Below are 20,045 nucleotides of genomic sequence, written 5' to 3' on the forward strand. Positions count from 1 at the left end.
GCAACCTGAAAGGAGATATGTACCTGCATTTGAAAAACTGTGATGTGTGCGCAGCAGTGAGCGTCCCACACGGACGCCTAGAGCTCCAATGGCTAATATGCAGATGCAGAAAGCACGTCTAATAACACGAAAACATCTGCATGAATCAACCTCATGCACACCAAGTTACCTCATACAAACCAAGTAGCATCATGTACACCAAGTAACCTCAGTGTACCCAGTAACCCCAGGTGTATCAAGTAACCTCACGTACACCAAGTAACCTCATGTAAACCAAGGAATCTCAGTATACCACGTTACCTCATGTGTACCAAGTACCCGCATGTGATTCAAGTAACCTTATGTACACAAAGAAACCTCATGTGTATCAAGTAACCCCAAGTACACCACGTAACCTCTTGTGTACCAAGTTACCGCATGAACACCAAGTTACCTCATGTTCACCAAGTAACATCATGTACACCAAGTAACCTCATGTGCACCACGTAACCTCTAGTGTACCAAGTTACCGCATGAACACCAAGTTACCTCATGTTCACCAAGTAATATCATGTACACCAAGTAACCTCATGTGCACCAAGTAACCTCTTGTGTACCAAGTTACCGCATGAACACCAAGTTACCTCATATTTACCAAGTAACATCATGTACACAAAGTAACCTCATGTGTACCAAGTAACCATATGAACACAAAGTTACCTTACCTCAAGTTACCTCGTGTGCACCAAATAACCTTATGTGTACCAAATAACCTCATGTAAATCAAGTATCCCCATGTGTACCACTTACCTCGTGTGTACCAAGTTACCTCATGTACACGAAGTTACCTCACGTTTGACAAGTAACATCATGTACACCAAGTTATCTCATGTGTACCAAGTTACCTCATGTGTACCAAGTAACCTATTTCACACACACACACAGTAACATCAAGTGTACCAAGTAACCTCATGTGCACCAAGTAACCTCATGTTCACCAAGTAAAATTATGCATATCAAGTAACCTCATGTAGACACAGTAACCCCAAGTGTACCAAGTAACATTATTTACAACAAGTAACCTTATGTTCCCCAAGTAACATCATTTACACCAAGAAACCTCACGTTGTCCAATTAAGCTCATGTACAACAAGTTAACTCATGTGTACCAGGTTACCTCTTGTCTACCAAGTAACCTTAGTAAAAAATTAGTGTACCAATCATCCGCATGTACACCAAGCTACCTCATGTACACCAAGTGTACTTAGTAACTTTATGTAAGCAAAGTTAGCTTACGTACACCATTTATCATCATGTACACCAGGTAACATCATGTGTACCAAGTAACCTCATGTGTACCAAATAATCGCATGTTCACAAAGTAACTTCATTTACACCAAGTGAACTTTTGTGTACCAAGTTACCTCATGTGCACCAAGTTTCCTCATGTGCACCAAGTAACTTCATGTGCATCATGTAGCCTTATGTGTACCAAGAAACCTCATGTAAGTCATGCAACCTCATGTGTACCAACTTACCTCATGTGTACCAAGTTATCCCATGTGCACAAAAAAAACTTCATTTACACCAAGTGACCTTATGTGTACCAAGTAACCTTATGTGTACCAAGTTGCCTCATGTAAGTCTAGTAACCCCATGTGTACCAACTTACCGCATGTTCACCAAGTAACATCATGTACACCAAGTAACCCGATTCACACACTCAGTAACCTCAATTGCACCAAGTAACCTCATGTATACCAAGTTACCCCATGTTCACCAAGTAACATCATGTACACCAAGTAACCTCATGTGTACCAAGTAACCTCGTGTATACACAGTTACATCATGGGAATCAAGTAACCTCGTGTTTACCATATTATCTAAAATATACTAAGTAACCTCATATCTATTTATTGGTCCCACTCGAAAATTAAGGTTGTTCATTTTTATATGCTTAAAAATAAACATTAAAAAAACCAGGCAATTTCTTATAGATATTGTCCGATGTCATTTAATCTAATAACATTTAATTGCATTACTGTAATATTATTATAATGATATAATCCAGATAGCATAAACAGGTTTATATATCATTTAATAAACAAATAATAAACAAATAAGCTATGCAAATAAATTTGGCCAAAAAGTATGTGGCCTTTCCTGATGTCATTGAATTATCAAAAGATCGAATTGTTTTTTCATAACATAATCATGTAAAACAAATCCTCGAATTACCAAGACAGATTTATAACAATGCAGAAACCTCTCGTTATATCAATTATAAATAAAAAAAGTGAAAATAGCAACACGTCCTTTTAACTGCTCAATGATACAATGTTAAGGGAGATCAATGCGCATGAGATTATAGAACATAAGAATTTTCGAAGGAATATAACCGCAGTATGGTAGGCTTTCACGATTAAATACCGCTTTCAGTCTGTTCCAGCAGCGGACCCTAGAATTACCCTAGGAAAGGGGCTGTGGTGGTTCTCGATTGTTAGATGCTTGGATTGTGACGTCACCATGAGGACCCTGGGTAAATAGCAAAATGGACGTAGGGCAAACATCTAAGCAATGACTTTACTGTTTAACATCTACCATCATCTATTATCATTTTTGTCACACACTTCAGTGTGTGTATACTACGTGATAAATTATGTCATACATGCTACTTCGGAAGGCATCATTTTGCTTAAAATGAAGACTTAAATCAAAGATAACCCTTCTTTTACTCCACTATTTGAAATAAAATAAAGGGCAGCGTATCGTTTAAAGAGCCCTGCCATCATTTTATTATCAGAATTTGAAAAGGTGGTAGTCTCATCAAACACTTTGATAAACTTGTTTTCATAATAATGTTTTGACAGTGCTCCGTCAGACGGCCGTATTGTGAAAAGCTTTGTCGAAGGGTTTGAACTTAAAGAAACTAAACTCTCAATCAATCTCTGGTAAAAGAACAAAGGCAGTGGCATAAATGCGCTATGTTTCATTTAAGATGGTGAAGAAAAGGTGAAGATATCTTTGTTTAAAGTCATTATTCGAAGCAAAATGTTGCCTTTTGGCGTAGCATTTGACGCAATTTGTCATGTGGTATACAGTATACTTCCACCATAACTTTGAACCCTCATAATTTCATTCAATCAATGGGTAAAAAATCCGACATCTGATATTTCCAGTATTAATAATGATCCATACATGCCATATTTCTGAGAGGCTTCCCAGGGGATTTTGGTCTGAATTCCAGGGGATTTTGATATAACACCAGGGAATTTTAACGCGGCGAAATTTTGCGCAACATCAACATTTATAATATAAGAATAAAATTAATATAGAAATACACTCTAATAACAATAATTTTTGGACTTAGTCATCATGGTCCTTCATGGAATTTCACACTCATACTATTATAGGCCGCTAGGCCGCTGAAGTGCTCGATCGACTTTTTTGAAGAAAAAAAATGAAAAACGCTTCAGAGTGATAATTTGTGCATAAAAACAGTTAATATATCATTGTTTTAGAAGAACAGGCATGTTTAATGCTTTGAAATAGCTGTTTTATCGACGCTTTTGAAAAAAACTGTTGATAATCGCTTATAGCTTCAAAGTGTTAATTTGTGCATAAAAACAGTTAATATGTCATTGTTTTAGAAGAAAATGCATGTATACATGCTTTAAAATCGGTAACCATTTTAGGCCGCTAGGCCACTAGGCCGCCAGGCCGCTAACTTCACGCCGCTAGGCCGCTAGGCCGCTAGGCCGCTAGGCCGCTGAAGTGCTCGATCGACTTTTTTGGTAAAAAAAATGAAAAACCCTTCACAGTGATAATTTGTGCATAAAAACAGTAAATACATCATTGTCTTAGAAGAACAGGCATGTTTAATGCTTTGAATTAGCTGACTGCTTTATCGACGTTTTTGGGAAAAAACTGTTGATAATCGCTTCAATGTGTTAATTTGTGCATAAAAACAGTTAAAATGTCATTGTTTTAGAAGAAAATGCATGTATACATGCTTTAAAATAGGATTCAATTTAGGCGGCTAGGCCGCTAATTTCACGCCGCTATGCCGCTAGGTCGCTGAAGTGCTTGATCGACTTTTTTGAAAAAAAGTTGAAAAACGCTTCAGAGTGATAATTTGTGCATAAAACAGGTAATTTAAAATTGTTTTAGAATAAAAGGTAAAGAAAATATTCTGAATATATAACAATTTAAGGCCGCTATGTAACTATATGAATAAAAAACCTTGATTTATCATTGTTTTAAATAAAACGCATTAACAATTGCTTGGAAATAGAAAAAAATAATTAGGCCGCCAGGCCGCTAGGCCGCCAACTTCACGCCGCTAGGCCGCCAGGCCGCTAACTTCACGCCGCTAGGCCGCTAGGCCGCTAGGCCGCTAACTTCACGCCGCTAGGCCGCTAACTTCACGCCGCTAGGCCGCTAACTTCACGCCGCTAGGCCGCTAACTTCACGCCGCTAGGCCGCTAACTTCACGTACAGGTTTGTGCCAATAATTTTGAGGAATGTATCATAAGAAGGATAAGATTTGTATCATTTCTTGTAAACAGGTTGGACTGGAGGCTCGTCACGGTGTGTCCTGTGAGTGGCGTCCAGCAACCAGTCGGTGAATCTGTAGGACTCGAGGGGAATGTCATGCTGTCTAGATAGCTTGGAAGACTTTGGACTAGGATAAGTAACATTTTGCCTAAATAATGTCAGAGTATTCAGTTATACCTGGTTCTTGACATGTAAGATATTATTTCGTGAGAGCAACCCCTTTTTTATCTCACCTTAGCCGTAGGCTGAGGGTGAGCAAATAGGATTGATGAATGTCCGTTGTCCGTCCACACATAGTTTGTTAACACTCTAGTGGTCACATTTTTGCCCCAATTGTCATGAAACTTGGTCAGAATGTTTGTCCTAGTAATTACTCGGAGAAGTTCGAATATGGGTCATCTGGGATGAAAAACTACGTCACATGACCAAATATTAGAAAAATCTTGTTAACACTCTAGCGGATTCTTTTTCTGTCCAAATATCGTTAACATTTGTCAGAGAGCTTCTTTCGTTGATTTCTAGCTCAAATTCGAATATGGGTCATCTGGGGTCAAAAACTTGGTCACATAGCCCAAATATGGAAAACTTTGTTAACACTCTAGAGGTAACATTCTCAGTCCAAATATCCTGGAAATTTGTCAGAAAAATTGTTTAGTCGATTTCTAGCTCATGCTCAGCTTAAGCCAGATAATTGTGAATTTCTCCAAACAGAGGCAGTTTCTTGGGTCATGTTTTTTTCAAAACAGGGTGTTCGATTTAACCCCTCCAACATTGCCAAGATCATGGAATGGCCTTTGCCAACAACAGCAAACATGTGAAGTAATTTGTTGCTCTTGGATCTTACTATAAATGTATATAATGCCAACATAGTCAGGCCAATGACAGAGCTAACAAGAAAGAGCTCTTGTGAATAAAAAACGAGGTAAACAAGACTATGTAACATTCTATAAGCAATCGCGCTTGGCTCTAAATTCCCGTGGCGTGAATACGGAGGCAATGAATTTCTACTGTATTGACAGGTGAAGCAGGCCTCTGTTAGTGCCGCTATCATCGGCTATTTGTTGAACAATGGCGGGCAAATTGTTTTGGATGTACATGTAATAATTAAATGCAGAAGTGCATGTATAAATGTGCAAATACATTTTAAGATGACTGTTATGATGACTGACTTGTTAATTGAAATATATATTTCACCTAAAATTAATTCCTTATAAATTTCTTTTGTGCTTGCACAAGTGGTATTGGATGTGTAAACTGTTGATAGTTGTCCCTAAAAGAGCGCGCTTTTTCATAATTATTTCTATTTTTGTATAGTTGTTTTTAAAAGTGCACTTGAATATTACTTTTGAATTTTTCGAAACGTCATTTAACCATATTTTGACATTTTATAACCCAGTGTAGAAATGGTATGACGGATCGATTTAAGAGACAAATTAAGTATCATTAATAAGCCCTCATAAATTTCAATCTTTCATACTTCCATTTGTCAGCATTTAATTCTATATCTTTACATTAACCAGTCGAGGTTTTCGTCATGTTCGGCTCTGTCTTTGCCAAAGCAAAAAATATCACCAACAATGCCATTGACCCCTGGAAGACCCTCTTAACATTAGTCCATCTTCAAATTCAAATTCAAACATTTATTGCATGAAGGCCTCCAGCCCATATACACATATGCATACAATCAATTATAAACAACGAGAGTGTTGACACATAAGGCAAATATGAGATGTATCAGACAAATTGACCAAATTTGCATTGGAGTAGTACCACGATATACATCAAATACTTGTTAGTTGCTATTCACAAATTTGTCTTACTTTATCAGCATAAAACAAGTACCTAGACAATTTCTTACTAATTGTTTCATTTTCAGATGCAATTAGCAAAAAGAATTTATGAAGACTAGGACTAGTATAATATTTCGGAGGTATATAAACTTCTCGTATGTCCTTATACAATGGGCATTTGGTTACAAAATGGTATTCATCCTCTACAAGGTTTTTACAAAATAAACAAAATCTTAAATCTCTAGCAATTCCAGAATGTCTGCCTGTTTCAATAGGTGGTGCGAAGAGCATCTAAAATTAGCCATACATCTTCGAAACTTGTTCACAATAATACAGTTCACATATTTATTTACACTTAAGCACGATTTTACATGCACATACAATTTATTAAGTTTCATGTTTTCTGCACACTTATGATACCATGTTTGAAGAACAATCTTCTGTACAATAGCATCATTTGCAAAATTGAGTTATGCGGGCGTGATCTAAAGCGTATATCTAAGATTACAATACATCTTCTGGGTGATACAAATGAGGTGATGTTGACATTACATTCATCTTCAACGCAACTCGCACATGATTTCAGTTACTGAATTCCCACTAGTATGCGGGTGTCAATTTTGAAGAATTTACTCAAACCTCCGAAGTCGAAGCGGAAAACAATACTTTAAAAGTCAGCAAACAAATCTTGTGAGCTAGATCCACATCGTTTTTAACAGGATGTCTCGAGGAACTTACACCTGTGATGACAAAATAATTAAATGCATCTCCAGACGCTGTTTATGTGACCAAATCATTCAACAGTTCTCGAATAACAAGTCTTCTAAAAAAAACTAAACCTGGATGCTAATGTTTTGAAAACTTAAGGCCAGTGTCCAATCTACCGTTTCTATCCAAGATATTCCACTCTACAGATATCGCTCACCTAAAAGTCCATAACGACATTCCCCAATCTTTGGATGATTACAATGTTACAATTCTTGTGATGCTTAATATATTTGAAGCATTTGAACCCATTGACCACGGGACGCTGATTCGGCGCATAAAACGTCTCTTTGGTATCAAAGGCAAACCACTCGCATTGATGACATCATATCTGAGCGACCGCTGTACAGTATGAATAGACGGCGACCTATCACAACCAATGCTCATGAATAACAGTGTACCCCAGAGATCTGTCCTGGAACCAATAACTATGTACACGAACTGTTTGAGCTATCTGCAGAAAGCAAGGATTGAACAATCATTTCTTTGCGGATGATCTACTGTTGTACCTAATATCTATTTTAAGCCTGCGGACATAATTTATACCGAATAGACCATCCATCGTGTTGAAAGCTGCCTATAAGGTATAGTTAACTGGATGAATAACAAAGGATCTCATGTTTACTCTCTCGTCACAACACGTTTGGATTATTGCAATGCTCTTCTGTATGAAATACCAAAACTTTCAATCAACAAACTACAGAATGTAAAAAATACGGCAGCTCGAAATAATTCCAGAATATCTAGATAACACCACATTACTCCCGTGTAATATGGACTCCATTAGCTTCCAGTGCATTTCAGTGTGGAGTACAAGCTTCTATCACATAGTAATAAAGCACGCAAATACTAAGCACCAAATTACGTAGTGAACATGATCAAAATTTACGCGCCATCCAGGAACTTAAGATCCCAATACAAATCTTTAACACGTGCGGTGCCAATAAGTCGAACAGTAAGATAATGTGACAGGAGCTTACAGTCAGCAGCTGCAAGGTTGTGGAACACGCTTGCCTCTTATATAAAGGACTGAAAAACATTAGCAAGTTTCAAAAAGGCACTAAAAACTCACTATTACACTGACGTATATGGGAACTCATTATATCTTCTTTAACATCAAATTGATATAAAAAAGACAATATAATTTTAAAACTTATCATGTATTTGTATTATTATATTTAAACTACAATAACTTTTACAACTTGTTATTATTTTGTGATGTTTTATGTTATACAATTCTATCTGTTTGAAATTACATTTAGGTATTGGGAATTAATTATGAGCAGTATACTTTATGAAAAATAATTTTGTTTTCATTTCATGTTGTATTGTTTGTCCATAATCTGTGATATGAAGTTTGTAAAGTTTGTTCTCATGTGAATGATATCAAAACTTGCACAGGCTGAGGGACAAATTGTACACTATTAAATTGAAACTCATATTCTATCTTTGCAAACAAATATTGGAAAACAGGTTTTAATTGAGCTAATTTCAAGAAGGGGAGAGGTTAGACATTGTTACTCCAGAAACCAAATACTACTACCTATTTTTCTTTTTAACAAAATACCAAACTTAAATATTTATATAGTGTTTGAGCCCCATTTGAGGCTATCTACATGCCCTGTTGATAGAATATGCATTCCGCAACTTCAGTCAAATATATGATTTGCAATTCAAATATTGCAGGACGGTGGTTCTAGCTCTAACTAATATGTTTGTCAGGTCCAATGTTATGTCACTAAATGCACAATATGTTATGATCAAATGTATTTCATTTCAGAACATATTTTGTTATTGTGTCGTTCGAACGATACAACTTCGCAGCTCCTTTGGCAAAAAAATAAGTTTATTGCTCACAGCAAAACAGTATGATGAATTTTGTCAAATGTATTATGCTAAAAACATCTATTAGAAATGATGTCGGGTTTCCGATATTTTCAAGACGGTACTACGATAACTACATTTTCTCAGCAGGCCACAGGTTCATTTGTTTACCTCATATGCAATTGCATATTGAAGAGCAGAATACAACCCAGATGAACACAAAGTTCCAGGGTTTCATTTGCAATTGAGTACTTTTGTAATTATTTGAGTATTCAACATTTTGAAAGAGTTCAAATGACTGATACCCCATGGCTATAATTTAAGTGAGATCAGCATAACATTGCATAACTATATGTGAAGAAATTTATGAGCATGCATTCACCATCTTTAGATGAATATGTAAATTTATTGACTATACTCACAAGATGTAGCAGGACCTGTCAAACGCTTTAAGCGCTTTGATTTGTAAATATATATATATATTTGTTTTACTGTGTTTCCTTACTTGTAAAAATTGTACCAATTTTCTTCTAAAATGGAAAAATAAATAATTAACTCCCTGTTGTTTTTAAATCGGCAAAACGACAACCCCAAGTACAAATTTATTAACAAGAAATAACGATATTATGTTTGACATAACTACTTCCCGAAAAAAACATTAAATGACACTGTACCAGAGGCGGGTCAAGGAATTGACATTAGAGGGTGCGTAACTTAGGGGCGTAACTTTTGGTCTTACAGCCCTCCCTGAGAACTGAAATTAATATGGTTTAAGGTCTTGGCGGGTGTGTGTGTGTGTGGGGGGGGGGGGTACTCCCACACGAAGATTGTAAAACATTCTTGTTGTCTGAAATGGTGCAATTTAGGCGTTTTTTTTATTCCTTTTTCCTCCTAAGCCAAACGAATTTGGTTTGGTTAGGGTTACATCCTTTTCAAAAACAGGTATGGTAAGTAGGCTTGTTTAATTAAGCGGCTTTATATAAGAACGTAATTGTCATAAGAATGGTTTTAAAGTAATATGCTGTATAAAGCTTACATATTAAAACATAAACATAAAATGGGGGATGCGCCACCACTATCCCCCACCTACCCCTCGGATCAGCTAATGTGTACTGTGTAATTTTGCATTAGTTATATTATTAAGACATATCTTACCCAGTAGTCAAAATCTTATTTAAAAGATATTAAGTTTATTAAATTTAAAGCTGAATAATGATATTGTTGCACATATGAATACAATGCCATTTGACGTCATTGGGCTTCGCCTTCCCGATCTTCCTCATTGGTTTTAAAATATAACTACATGAAGTAAATTTAACGCAACTAAATGAAATTTACCACATTGAGAATATAAAATCTGAAAATTTCCTTCTTGTGTAAAACGAAAGCTTAAAAAGTTCCAATATAACGGGAAACTTGACCTTGAACTTTATAAGTGCGTTACTCTCACTTAATTATATTTGCTATTATCACAATAAAATCAAGCAACACGTCATGCACGTTGTTTAAATAAACACCAAACTTTGGTTAAAAATACAACACACTTTTGAGTTGCTCAAAGTGTTCGAGTAGCTATTAGTTTTTATTGCATTTTTGGGTTATTTAAAAATTGTCATTTTTTAAAAAGTTGTAGGCCCTGTAAGGCCTACAAGGCTTATGTACCTACACCAATGGACGTCCATGAAATGATTTTGTAAATATATACGCTCGCTAAATAAATTGAAACAGTTTCGTTGAAAAAAAGTGAACTAAACAAAACAATATATTAATTATCACTAAGGACACACTTCCTGCGTTTATCTCCGTGACGCAGCACGCACTTGAGAAAACAAGGATGTTGATTTCATCTTGACAAAACAATAGGTGTTGAATTGAAATACATCATAACTATACACGTTGGCAAAAAGATATGAAGTTAGAGGAGTTTTCTGTAACTGGCATATATTGCATGATAATATGTGTCTTGTGGTCGGAAGCAAATGGTAAGCTCAATATACTTGTTGTATTTCTCTATATTTGAAATTATTCAGTACTTTCAGATGTCTGATTACGGAATGCCGTAAGGGCCATCGCCTATGAGTGTGTTGATCTGAAACGCTATACTCGATAGTACGATGATGAAAGCGCGAAATCACAAAACAACGATGGTGAAAACGCGACAGTACGGTAACGAAAACGCGATAATACGACAGTACGATGATGATAATGCGAAAAACTATCATGTTTTCACCATCATACTTTCGCGTTCATCATCGACCTATCGTAGTAGTAGTAGTAGTAGTAGTAGTGGAAGTGGTAGTGGTAGTGGCAGTGGCAGTGGCAGAAGCAGTAGTAGTCGTAGTAGAATTATCATTCATGACAAGAACGGTCACAGACAGCTATATCCCCCGCCTCATGGGGGCATTTTTTTGTAACGAAAGTCAATCAATGGTTGTTGGGTAGTTTCTCAGGAACATAAGAAATGCGTAAAATTAAGAAAGGGCAATAACTCTTTCAAACAGGGTAAAATTGCATAAGCCTGACAATATGCGCTGTGTCACTATATAGTCATATCCTGCTTCACTTTATGATCATCAATCTGTGAAAGTTTGGTAGAAATCGCATGAAAAACGTAAGAGGAGTTGCGAAGAAACCAATTTAAATGTAAAATAAGTATAGGGCAATAACTCTTTCAAAAATGGTCAAATCAGGAAAGCCCCACAGTATGCGCTGCTTCACTTTATGAGCATCAATCTGTGAAAGTCTGGTAGAAATTGCATGAAAAACGTAAGAGGAGTTGAGAAGAAACCATTTTTAAATGTAAAATAAGCAAAGGCCAATAACTCTTTCAAAAATGGTCGAATCGCAAAAGCCCGACAATATGCGCTGCTTCACTTTATAATCATCAATCTGTGAAAGTTTGGTAGAAATCGCATGAGAAATGTAAGAGGAGATGCAAAGAAATGAAAGTGGGACGGACGGACGCACACACGCACGCACACACGCACACAGGCACGCACACACGCACGCACACACGAACGGAATCGCGCCTACCATTACTATATCCCCTCGCCTTTTCAAGGCGGGCGATAAAAAAGACAGATGCTCTTATCAGGTATATGACGTGGCGTCATTTCACTTCAGGATGTGTCATTCGCTTGAACGCTGCGCTATTGTTAGTTCTTTATCTAAACGACTGGAGAGTTTACGAGACGTTTCATAAACGCCTTTGTAATTGTCATTAATTTGGTCGTTATTATGATCGTGTATTTACGATAAAGGCAGCTCGTCAAAATCCTCTGAAACGCAGCCCTGCATTCGACATTTTGTCACATGGAGGGCAAATTCTTCTCTGCGCATGCGCACCGAAAGGCGATAGTACAGTACCATGATGGAAACGCGATAGTGCGATGATAAAAACGCGACAGTACGATGACGAAAACGCGACAGTACGATGATGAAAACACGACAATACGAAACTACGATGCGATGTTGAAAACGCGAAATCACGAAACGACAATGGTGAAAACGTAATAGTACGTTGATGAAAACGCGATAGTACGATGATAAAAACATGACAGTACGATAATGAAAACGCGACAGTACGATGACAAAAACGCGACATTACGATGATGAAAACACGACAGTATGAAACTAAGATGTTGAAAACGCGAAATCACGAAACTACGATGGTGGAAACGCGACAGTGCGATGTTGAAAACATAGTTCTGTCGTATTATCGCGTTTTCGTTATCGTAATGTCGCGTTTTCATCATCGTTATGTCGCTTTTTCACCATTGTAGTTTCGTGATTTCGCGTTTTCATCATCGTAATTTAGAGTATCGCGTTTCAGATCAATACATCCCGAGGCGATGACCCTAAAGGCATTTCGTACTTGATGGCTATGGAACCAGTATTCTTTTATCTTTTAGCTTGATGCATGTTAGTTCGTGTGTTAATAAAAATAATCGCCGGTGTCGCCATCGTCGAAAACAAACATCAGGTCCACACTGTAACACAAAACTTGAGGCACGTGTTTACAATGACAATGGGAATATGCTTTACAACATCTATTACACTGGCTTATTTTTTTTTCGAAGTACGCTCATTAAAAAAAAAAACTGTGAGCTTAGCTGGTGGTTCTTTAATATATTTTAAAACGTTCTGATCTTGTGGCTAGAATAAGTCTGATATATTGATATCTTAAACTATTCAGATACAATATGCAAAAGGGAATACACAATTACGGATCAGATAACATTTACCGTTGATAAAGCATGCGAATGGACGGTCAATGCGTCTGATTCCTCGGCCATCCTCCTTTTCACGGCCCAGCGTCAGGGAAACAATGTCCAGTTGTGTGATACAGGCGATATAATAAAGGTAATGTTTCACATGTGTTCAGAAGTAGATCTGATATATTTATAAAACAAATCAAGGCATAATCAGTAGCAATTACACGACACGTTATTACGCACGTTAGCATGTATATCATTAATTAAAGATACATCTTTTCAGATCGGTACGTTACCCACTCTGTTTTCCTAATGTGAATTGTCTGCAGGCCTGTCCTCACTCAGGATGTCAAGCGCATTTGGCACTAGATACAACTTTGCTGAATATATAATTTTTAGAATGAATTACAGCAAAAGTTGCTTAAAGTTAAGAAACAAATGTATGTTTTCATTATTTATGCCACTGAGGCGTTCTGTTTATTGTGAATATTTGGACAGTACCAAAGGCAGGCATATTTATGGGCTATAAATGATTTGATATTTTTACTTGATATCTTAAAATATGAAATAAAATGCAATTCGTTACTCTGGTCCTCAATGTCGCAGATGATTCTTACCAATTGCATGGTTCCAGTTAACGGAAGATATTGGCGGTGACGAAGTAGCCACGTTGTTACAGATCGATTGTTCCATACCATATGCGACCGAGCGTGTGTTTTCGTCGACCGCGAAGGTGAAGGTTACGGCAAGGGGAACTGCCGCTGTAGTGAATATGACTTTTACAGGTTAACGAATCAGTATTGTTTAACATTTTAGTTGTTAACGTTGTTTAACTTTTAGTATACCTTACATTAGAGTATGTAACTGTAAATGCTTTAAAACAATTTTTGAGCACTGACTTTGTCGGACTAATTGCTAAAGGCTGTAACTGTTACGATGTGTGTTCGGCCGATCGTCCAGAATTTTGTTAAAATTGACAACGTTGTTAACGTAATCGTTGTAAAGTTTCAAATATTCTATTTTCTCGATTGTTCAGATACACTTATGATCTGCAGTATAGAATTACTAACAATATTTGAGACAACTACTGTGGCTGTACTGGAATTATTTAAATATATGGTCATATCATGCTATACCGATCTTTGAAAATATCCACCGATGCTGTTAAACACGTTGTTAACGTAAACAATTTCTGTACAATTCGGCCATAAGATCGTATTTAAATAGCAGTTTAAAATTTGCAATACAGTAAATATAAGTAACCAAGAACTTGCCTCTTTTAAAACGTTGCAAATCTATTTTAAAATAACAGCTGTTGTTATATTTGAAAATGACAGAATATAAAAAACAACAGTTCACCACTTCGCATGAGGACACCACGTGGCTGGATGCACAGGTCGGATGCGAGGTAGAGGGTGGTACCACGGTAACGGATGAGAATTACTGGCATGCTAAACAGAGCCCATTGCTCACGTTTATGTTGCGAAACAGAGTGAGAGAGATCTGGGTGGGAAAACTTTTCACTTTAACTAAAAAAGGTAAAGACATAATGTAACAGTTTTTACCCGAATGTTGACAACATGTTCTCTCACACTGGTAGACACGCAATATGTATTTGTTTTATATACTTATAATAAACACAATAATTTATAGTCCTTTAAACATTACACAACTTTCAAGTTTAATTAGTATGTTCTGTAAGTATTTCTGTGACAATTAATAGAAGTCTAAAATGCAGCAAATACAGCATTGATCCACAACAAATGAAGAAGTACAATAGAATAATAATTATTATTCCAAAATAATTATGAAATACTGTGTGTAAAATCACCTTTATCAATAAAAACTATTTTAAAGACGCACAATATAGGTCAATGCAAAAAATGCACTGTCATTTTGAATATTTTACTTGTTAAAATGACATAAAAAACGCAAATGATTTGTGTACTGACAACAAAATATTATCGATATTTTGGTATCTTAAAAAACACATTTAAAAAGGCATGTATTTTTTATCTGTTTGGTTTTTAACTGGCTAGAGTAAGTCATACTTTCATTTTTATATACACTTCAGTTTTACGTACGCGCAAACGCTCGCATACGAGTACACTATCCCAGAGTCAATTGCAGTATCAGATTCATTATATTAATAGCCTTGTTAAAATTACGATTTAGCTATTGATAAACTATTGCTGTATCCAAATCCTATCCAAACCATTGAAATGCACTATAGTGTCCTTGCATATAGCTTACCTTGAGTTATATGCGTTACAAAGCTGTATTCGGTATTACCCCCCCCCCCCCACCCCCACCCCTTTTTCAAATGCATCAAACGCGTCAACGAATTTGAAATGATTTTCACTTGTTTCAACTCTGTATAGCAACATATTTCCGGTCACAATCAATTTATACACGAATTTTACTAGCGGAACATAGTTTACTTGTCTTTCACTATCTTATGAATGAATGCACCGTTGCAAGCATTGTTTAAGCGGATTTATAAACTGCATTCGTTGATCATTTCCTCTATTGTTTCACTTTTTCAGAGTGCGTAAAGGTCAACAGCACTTTCTTCACAAGTAGCAAGGGAATCATGGTGAAGACGATGCAAACATGTGCTATACAGTGCTCAGAATACGACTTCTTCGCTTTCCATGTAATATCATATTTTATTATACACCCATAATAAATATCGGTAGAATATAAGTATCTTCCTTGGCCGAGAGTGTAAGATTCATTCCGACTCGAGCGTAGGGTGTTTTACGGAAACGAGATTTACACCAGCGGCTTTGGTAGATGCTTTTTCTCCCATCTCAGTTTAACAAAATTAAGTAAAGATGTATTTTTATGCTGAAACTCTTTTGAGCTTAGTGAAAATAATTGCGTATGGATATGCGATAGTTCATGGTTGTCGTGGATTTGCGCGCAGTGATTCAGATTATGTTTATTAAGTCAAATCGGTCTTTAAATAGTTCTATGGAGAGTGAATCATTATTTTTAAAAAAAGGTGCGTGAAAACTGTTTTATGGTGACATTTGAAGCGAGAAATAATTAATTAGCGTTCTAAATATTGCCACAAGACAAGGTTTCCATGATGCTACAGACGACAGTCTTCAACAAGGGAGGTAATTACAATTTGGCGACCGTTAAAAAGGAGTTCCATACGGGCATTTTAAAAACAACGTACTGCTAGTTTTAATAGTTAATACTTTAATCGTGCTACTACGAATTCTGTTTCAAATTATATGTAATATGAGAGAGAGAGAGAGAGAGAGAGAGAGAGAGAGAGAGAGAGAGAGGGGGGGGGGGGGGGAATATTTGTGAAAGAGCAATAACTTATTGCAATTATCTTTGTATTGCAGCGTACAAAATGCTACTGTTTGGATGACAGTCCTGGGGTCCTTAGCTTGGAGAGAGATTGTACATACCCTTGTCCTGGCAGCCTTGGGGAACTGTGCGGAGGGCCAAACACCATTACACTCTACAGTTTAGGTTTAAGGCACCTTTAAATAGCAAATATCGCTTACCACACGATATATCAGTCCTGTTGTCACATACTGTGTGTGTGTTTCATGATAGACGATCGCAACTCGTTAATAAAATGTTTTCATAAGTTTATCATAAAAGAACGAGTTGCTTAAGGACAATACGTACACTGCTGATGTATTACAGATGCAGCCACTACCTGTCCGCTCCTAGGATATGATTCCAATGGTTATTTGACATCCACAAATGCCAACTGCTCAACGACACAAAGATACATTTGTCAAAAAGGTGTTGGTTAGACTTAATAATGTGAATTTAATGTTAAAACATTCCCTTGCAACGGTCATGCTAATACGATAACATTCTTATAGGATGTAAAGCTTTAATTCCACACTTAAACAACCAAATATAATTACTTTTATCATGGTATTTCATTTCGTTTCAGAATTATGTGGGCAAACGTATGTAGACTACTATGGTTCCTTTAGTTTTACGAAGTCAGGTAAGAACGAATGTAACTGGACAATCAGTGTGGCGTCTCACGTGTCTGTGAACGTGAGTGTTGTCATGGGCACTTCTCTCGAAAGCTGTCGCAATCACAATCTTAGTGTAAGTAGTTTAAGCCTATATGTTTTCAATATCTTAAGTATGGAATGTTTACAAACACCGATCGACCTGCCGGTAACGATTACAAAACTGTAATCTATAATATAATAATGGTCTCTGCATGAGGATGTGGGTGTTGTGGTAATCATTCTTTTGTTATTTATTTTTTTCACAAAAAGCATCATGTTCTGCATTTAAGATGACACATGTTTGATAACATGCTTTTGATGTTTTAAATAGTAAAAATAAAACGCCTTAAATTGTCAATTATGTCAAAGAAGGCAGTATTCGGCATTACAACCTAATTTTTATTCAAGATCTTTACTCCAACCGCTTTGATCGCTGATTCAAGGCAGTCGCTATGTAAGAGTGGAAATATCAAAATCTCCGGGCTGGGTCCAGTCTTCATCCACTTAACGACAGATGGCACAAAACCAACCACAGTGGACGTCCGATGGTATACAAATACTACAAGCGACAGTACGCTAACAACTGGTAAGAAGTAACATTGTTTTTATAGAATATTTATTTTGTAATCGTTGGCACAAAAATAAATATGTTGGTGTAAAATATATAACATATACATATATATATATATATATATATATATATATATATATATATATATATATATATATATATATATATATATATATAGTAATGAAAAAATATAATAATTTGATGTTATTTTTTATGTTTACTCACGGGTAAACGCACAATTTGGGGGAAACAATCAATGTACCGAGTGCCCAAAACCCAGCCATACATAATGTATTCTAATGTTTACACTCCAAATCGTGCATATTTAAGAAAAGAGAGATGTTTATACAAGTAAGTCACTGATACATATCGATACGACGGCAGACGTCAGTAAGTCACCGAAACATATCGATACGACGGCAGACGTTAGGAAATCAACGATATTTATCAATTCGACGGAAGACGCGGGCGAGGATGAGCAGGATGAGCAATCCGGTAAATACTAAAAACTGCCGACATCGTTCTTTAAAGGACATATGCATATAAAATAATGTCATAATTATAGGATGTGGTGTAATTACGTTTCCCTTGTTCTTATTCGAAGCGGCAGAAATGTTGCTTTTGGGGTTTAATTGTAAGTGTTACACCCACTTTTTTTGTTTAACGCAATCATATTTAGCGACTATTATTGTTTACATCATTTGACCCAAAGTATCCATGTCAAATAACTGTAATTTCACGTTACGCCAGCAATAGAAATAGTGCGAACGGCGTAGGAGTACTTATCTATTTTGTAAAACAACTGACATACCAACACATAGCATCTTAGTGATCTGACAAAACAGCTGTTTGATCGGATTTAATTCGAAAAAAAGCTCTTATATCGAAATTTCCTTTTCAGATGAAAACAAGATTGCTTTGTATGTCCCGGTCACTATTACTTCGTGCGTTATTGTTGCCGCCGCCATCTTTGTAACGATTTGTCTAAGGTAACATGGTTTGTCTTACTCAAAATAAAAGTACTGTATATATCTAAATTATATAAGTTTAGTTTAACAAACAGATGCGCATTTCATAATTACCCGGACTGGTAGTTGTTTTTGAAATATAATATTACTTGTAGTTGAATTTATTTCCAATCTAGACAAAAACGTGCAAAGAAGAATCCCAAAAGAAAGGTTAACGAAAACATTTATTCATACACAACAACCGAAATTCAAGCCCAAAACTCGACCCCTTCGGATCCAAAATGCGAACTGGGCGAATATATTGAGGTTCACAATCAGTCACCACGATCTGCGGCTTACGTGATCCCAATGGACCAGGACGCCAGCAATCAGGAGTACAACACTCTACACCAGCGGCTAGAGCCAACCTACTCACACCCTCAAGAAAACGTCTATAACGAAACCAAGAAACCATCCAGTGTTTACGGGCAGTACGACATCTCGACCGTATCTACTTTCACCAAGAATAGCTCGAATAAGTCGCAAGCAATGACCGATAATGTTTACAATACTTGTATATCGCGTGACGGGCCCTGTGGCGATTACGACAGTCAGTATGATGTCTCGTCTGCATCCGCTTTCAACAAGAGCTCCGGTAAATCTAAAGGTCAAACGGACAATGTTTACAATACTTTCCAAACGCCGGACGACACAGAATACTCTGAGACGACTTTTCACACCAAAGAGAAAGAAACGTTGCCGACAGACAATGAATACGGTGTGGTCAAAAGACAAACCTAGCGGTGCAATGTTTGAGTGACAACACCATGCATTTAGCAGCTGTATCTATATAATTGAAACAGATTATAACAAACTTTAATTCAAAGGATTGCATGTTTCGCACATAGGTAAATTTGAACTTGGTATTAAAAGCTTTAATGTATAAATTAAATGATCACCATGACCTCAGCCTTAAAATCATTTGGGGGTGGTCTTGCCTTAGTTTTAGTTAAAGAAACGTCGTATCAAGCGTTTGGGACAGATTGAGTGGAAACCTATTTTAAAATAGAATGCCACTACACCTTTGACTAACTGACGGCACAATGACTAGTGTCCATATCCCGGACACGATCCATAATCATATCAAGTTTCCGAAAATAAGTTTAGTAAAAGAACCTTGATGTATCAAGGTCACCACGAACTTAGCCTTCAAAACAAGTAAGGGTTATCTGCTGGTTACAAAGTCTACCATGTCTACAAAGAAACAAAATTTGTACAGTAGGATTTAACGCTGTGGAGCGGAAATCTTGTGAGTTAGTTTAATACTACAGCCATGAGCTTTGACCTAGTGAGCTCCACATGGCATAGTTATTTAATTCAAAAATAGCGGACTCGAC

At 36.6% G+C, this 20,045-nt stretch overlaps 1 protein-coding gene across 1 annotated transcript; it reads left to right on the plus strand.

Moving 5' to 3' along the window:
* The first annotated feature begins 13,767 nt into the window (after positions 1–13,767).
* On the plus strand, positions 13,768–19,612 carry LOC128216578 (uncharacterized). Its single transcript, XM_052923188.1, has 10 exons — positions 13,768–13,914; positions 14,467–14,667; positions 15,676–15,785; positions 16,492–16,621; positions 16,802–16,903; positions 17,061–17,224; positions 17,539–17,716; positions 18,032–18,196; positions 18,603–18,690; positions 18,846–19,612. The coding sequence occupies exons 1-10, from the start codon at positions 13,902–13,904 to the stop codon at positions 19,447–19,449; spliced, it is 1,755 nt and encodes a 584-aa protein (XP_052779148.1). The 5' UTR covers positions 13,768–13,901; the 3' UTR covers positions 19,450–19,612.
* The last annotated feature ends 433 nt before the right edge of the window (positions 19,613–20,045 follow it).

The sequence above is a fragment of the Mya arenaria genome, chromosome 14 (assembly GCF_026914265.1).
Source record: "Mya arenaria isolate MELC-2E11 chromosome 14, ASM2691426v1".
In the NCBI taxonomy this organism is placed as follows: Eukaryota; Metazoa; Mollusca; class Bivalvia; order Myida; family Myidae; genus Mya; species Mya arenaria.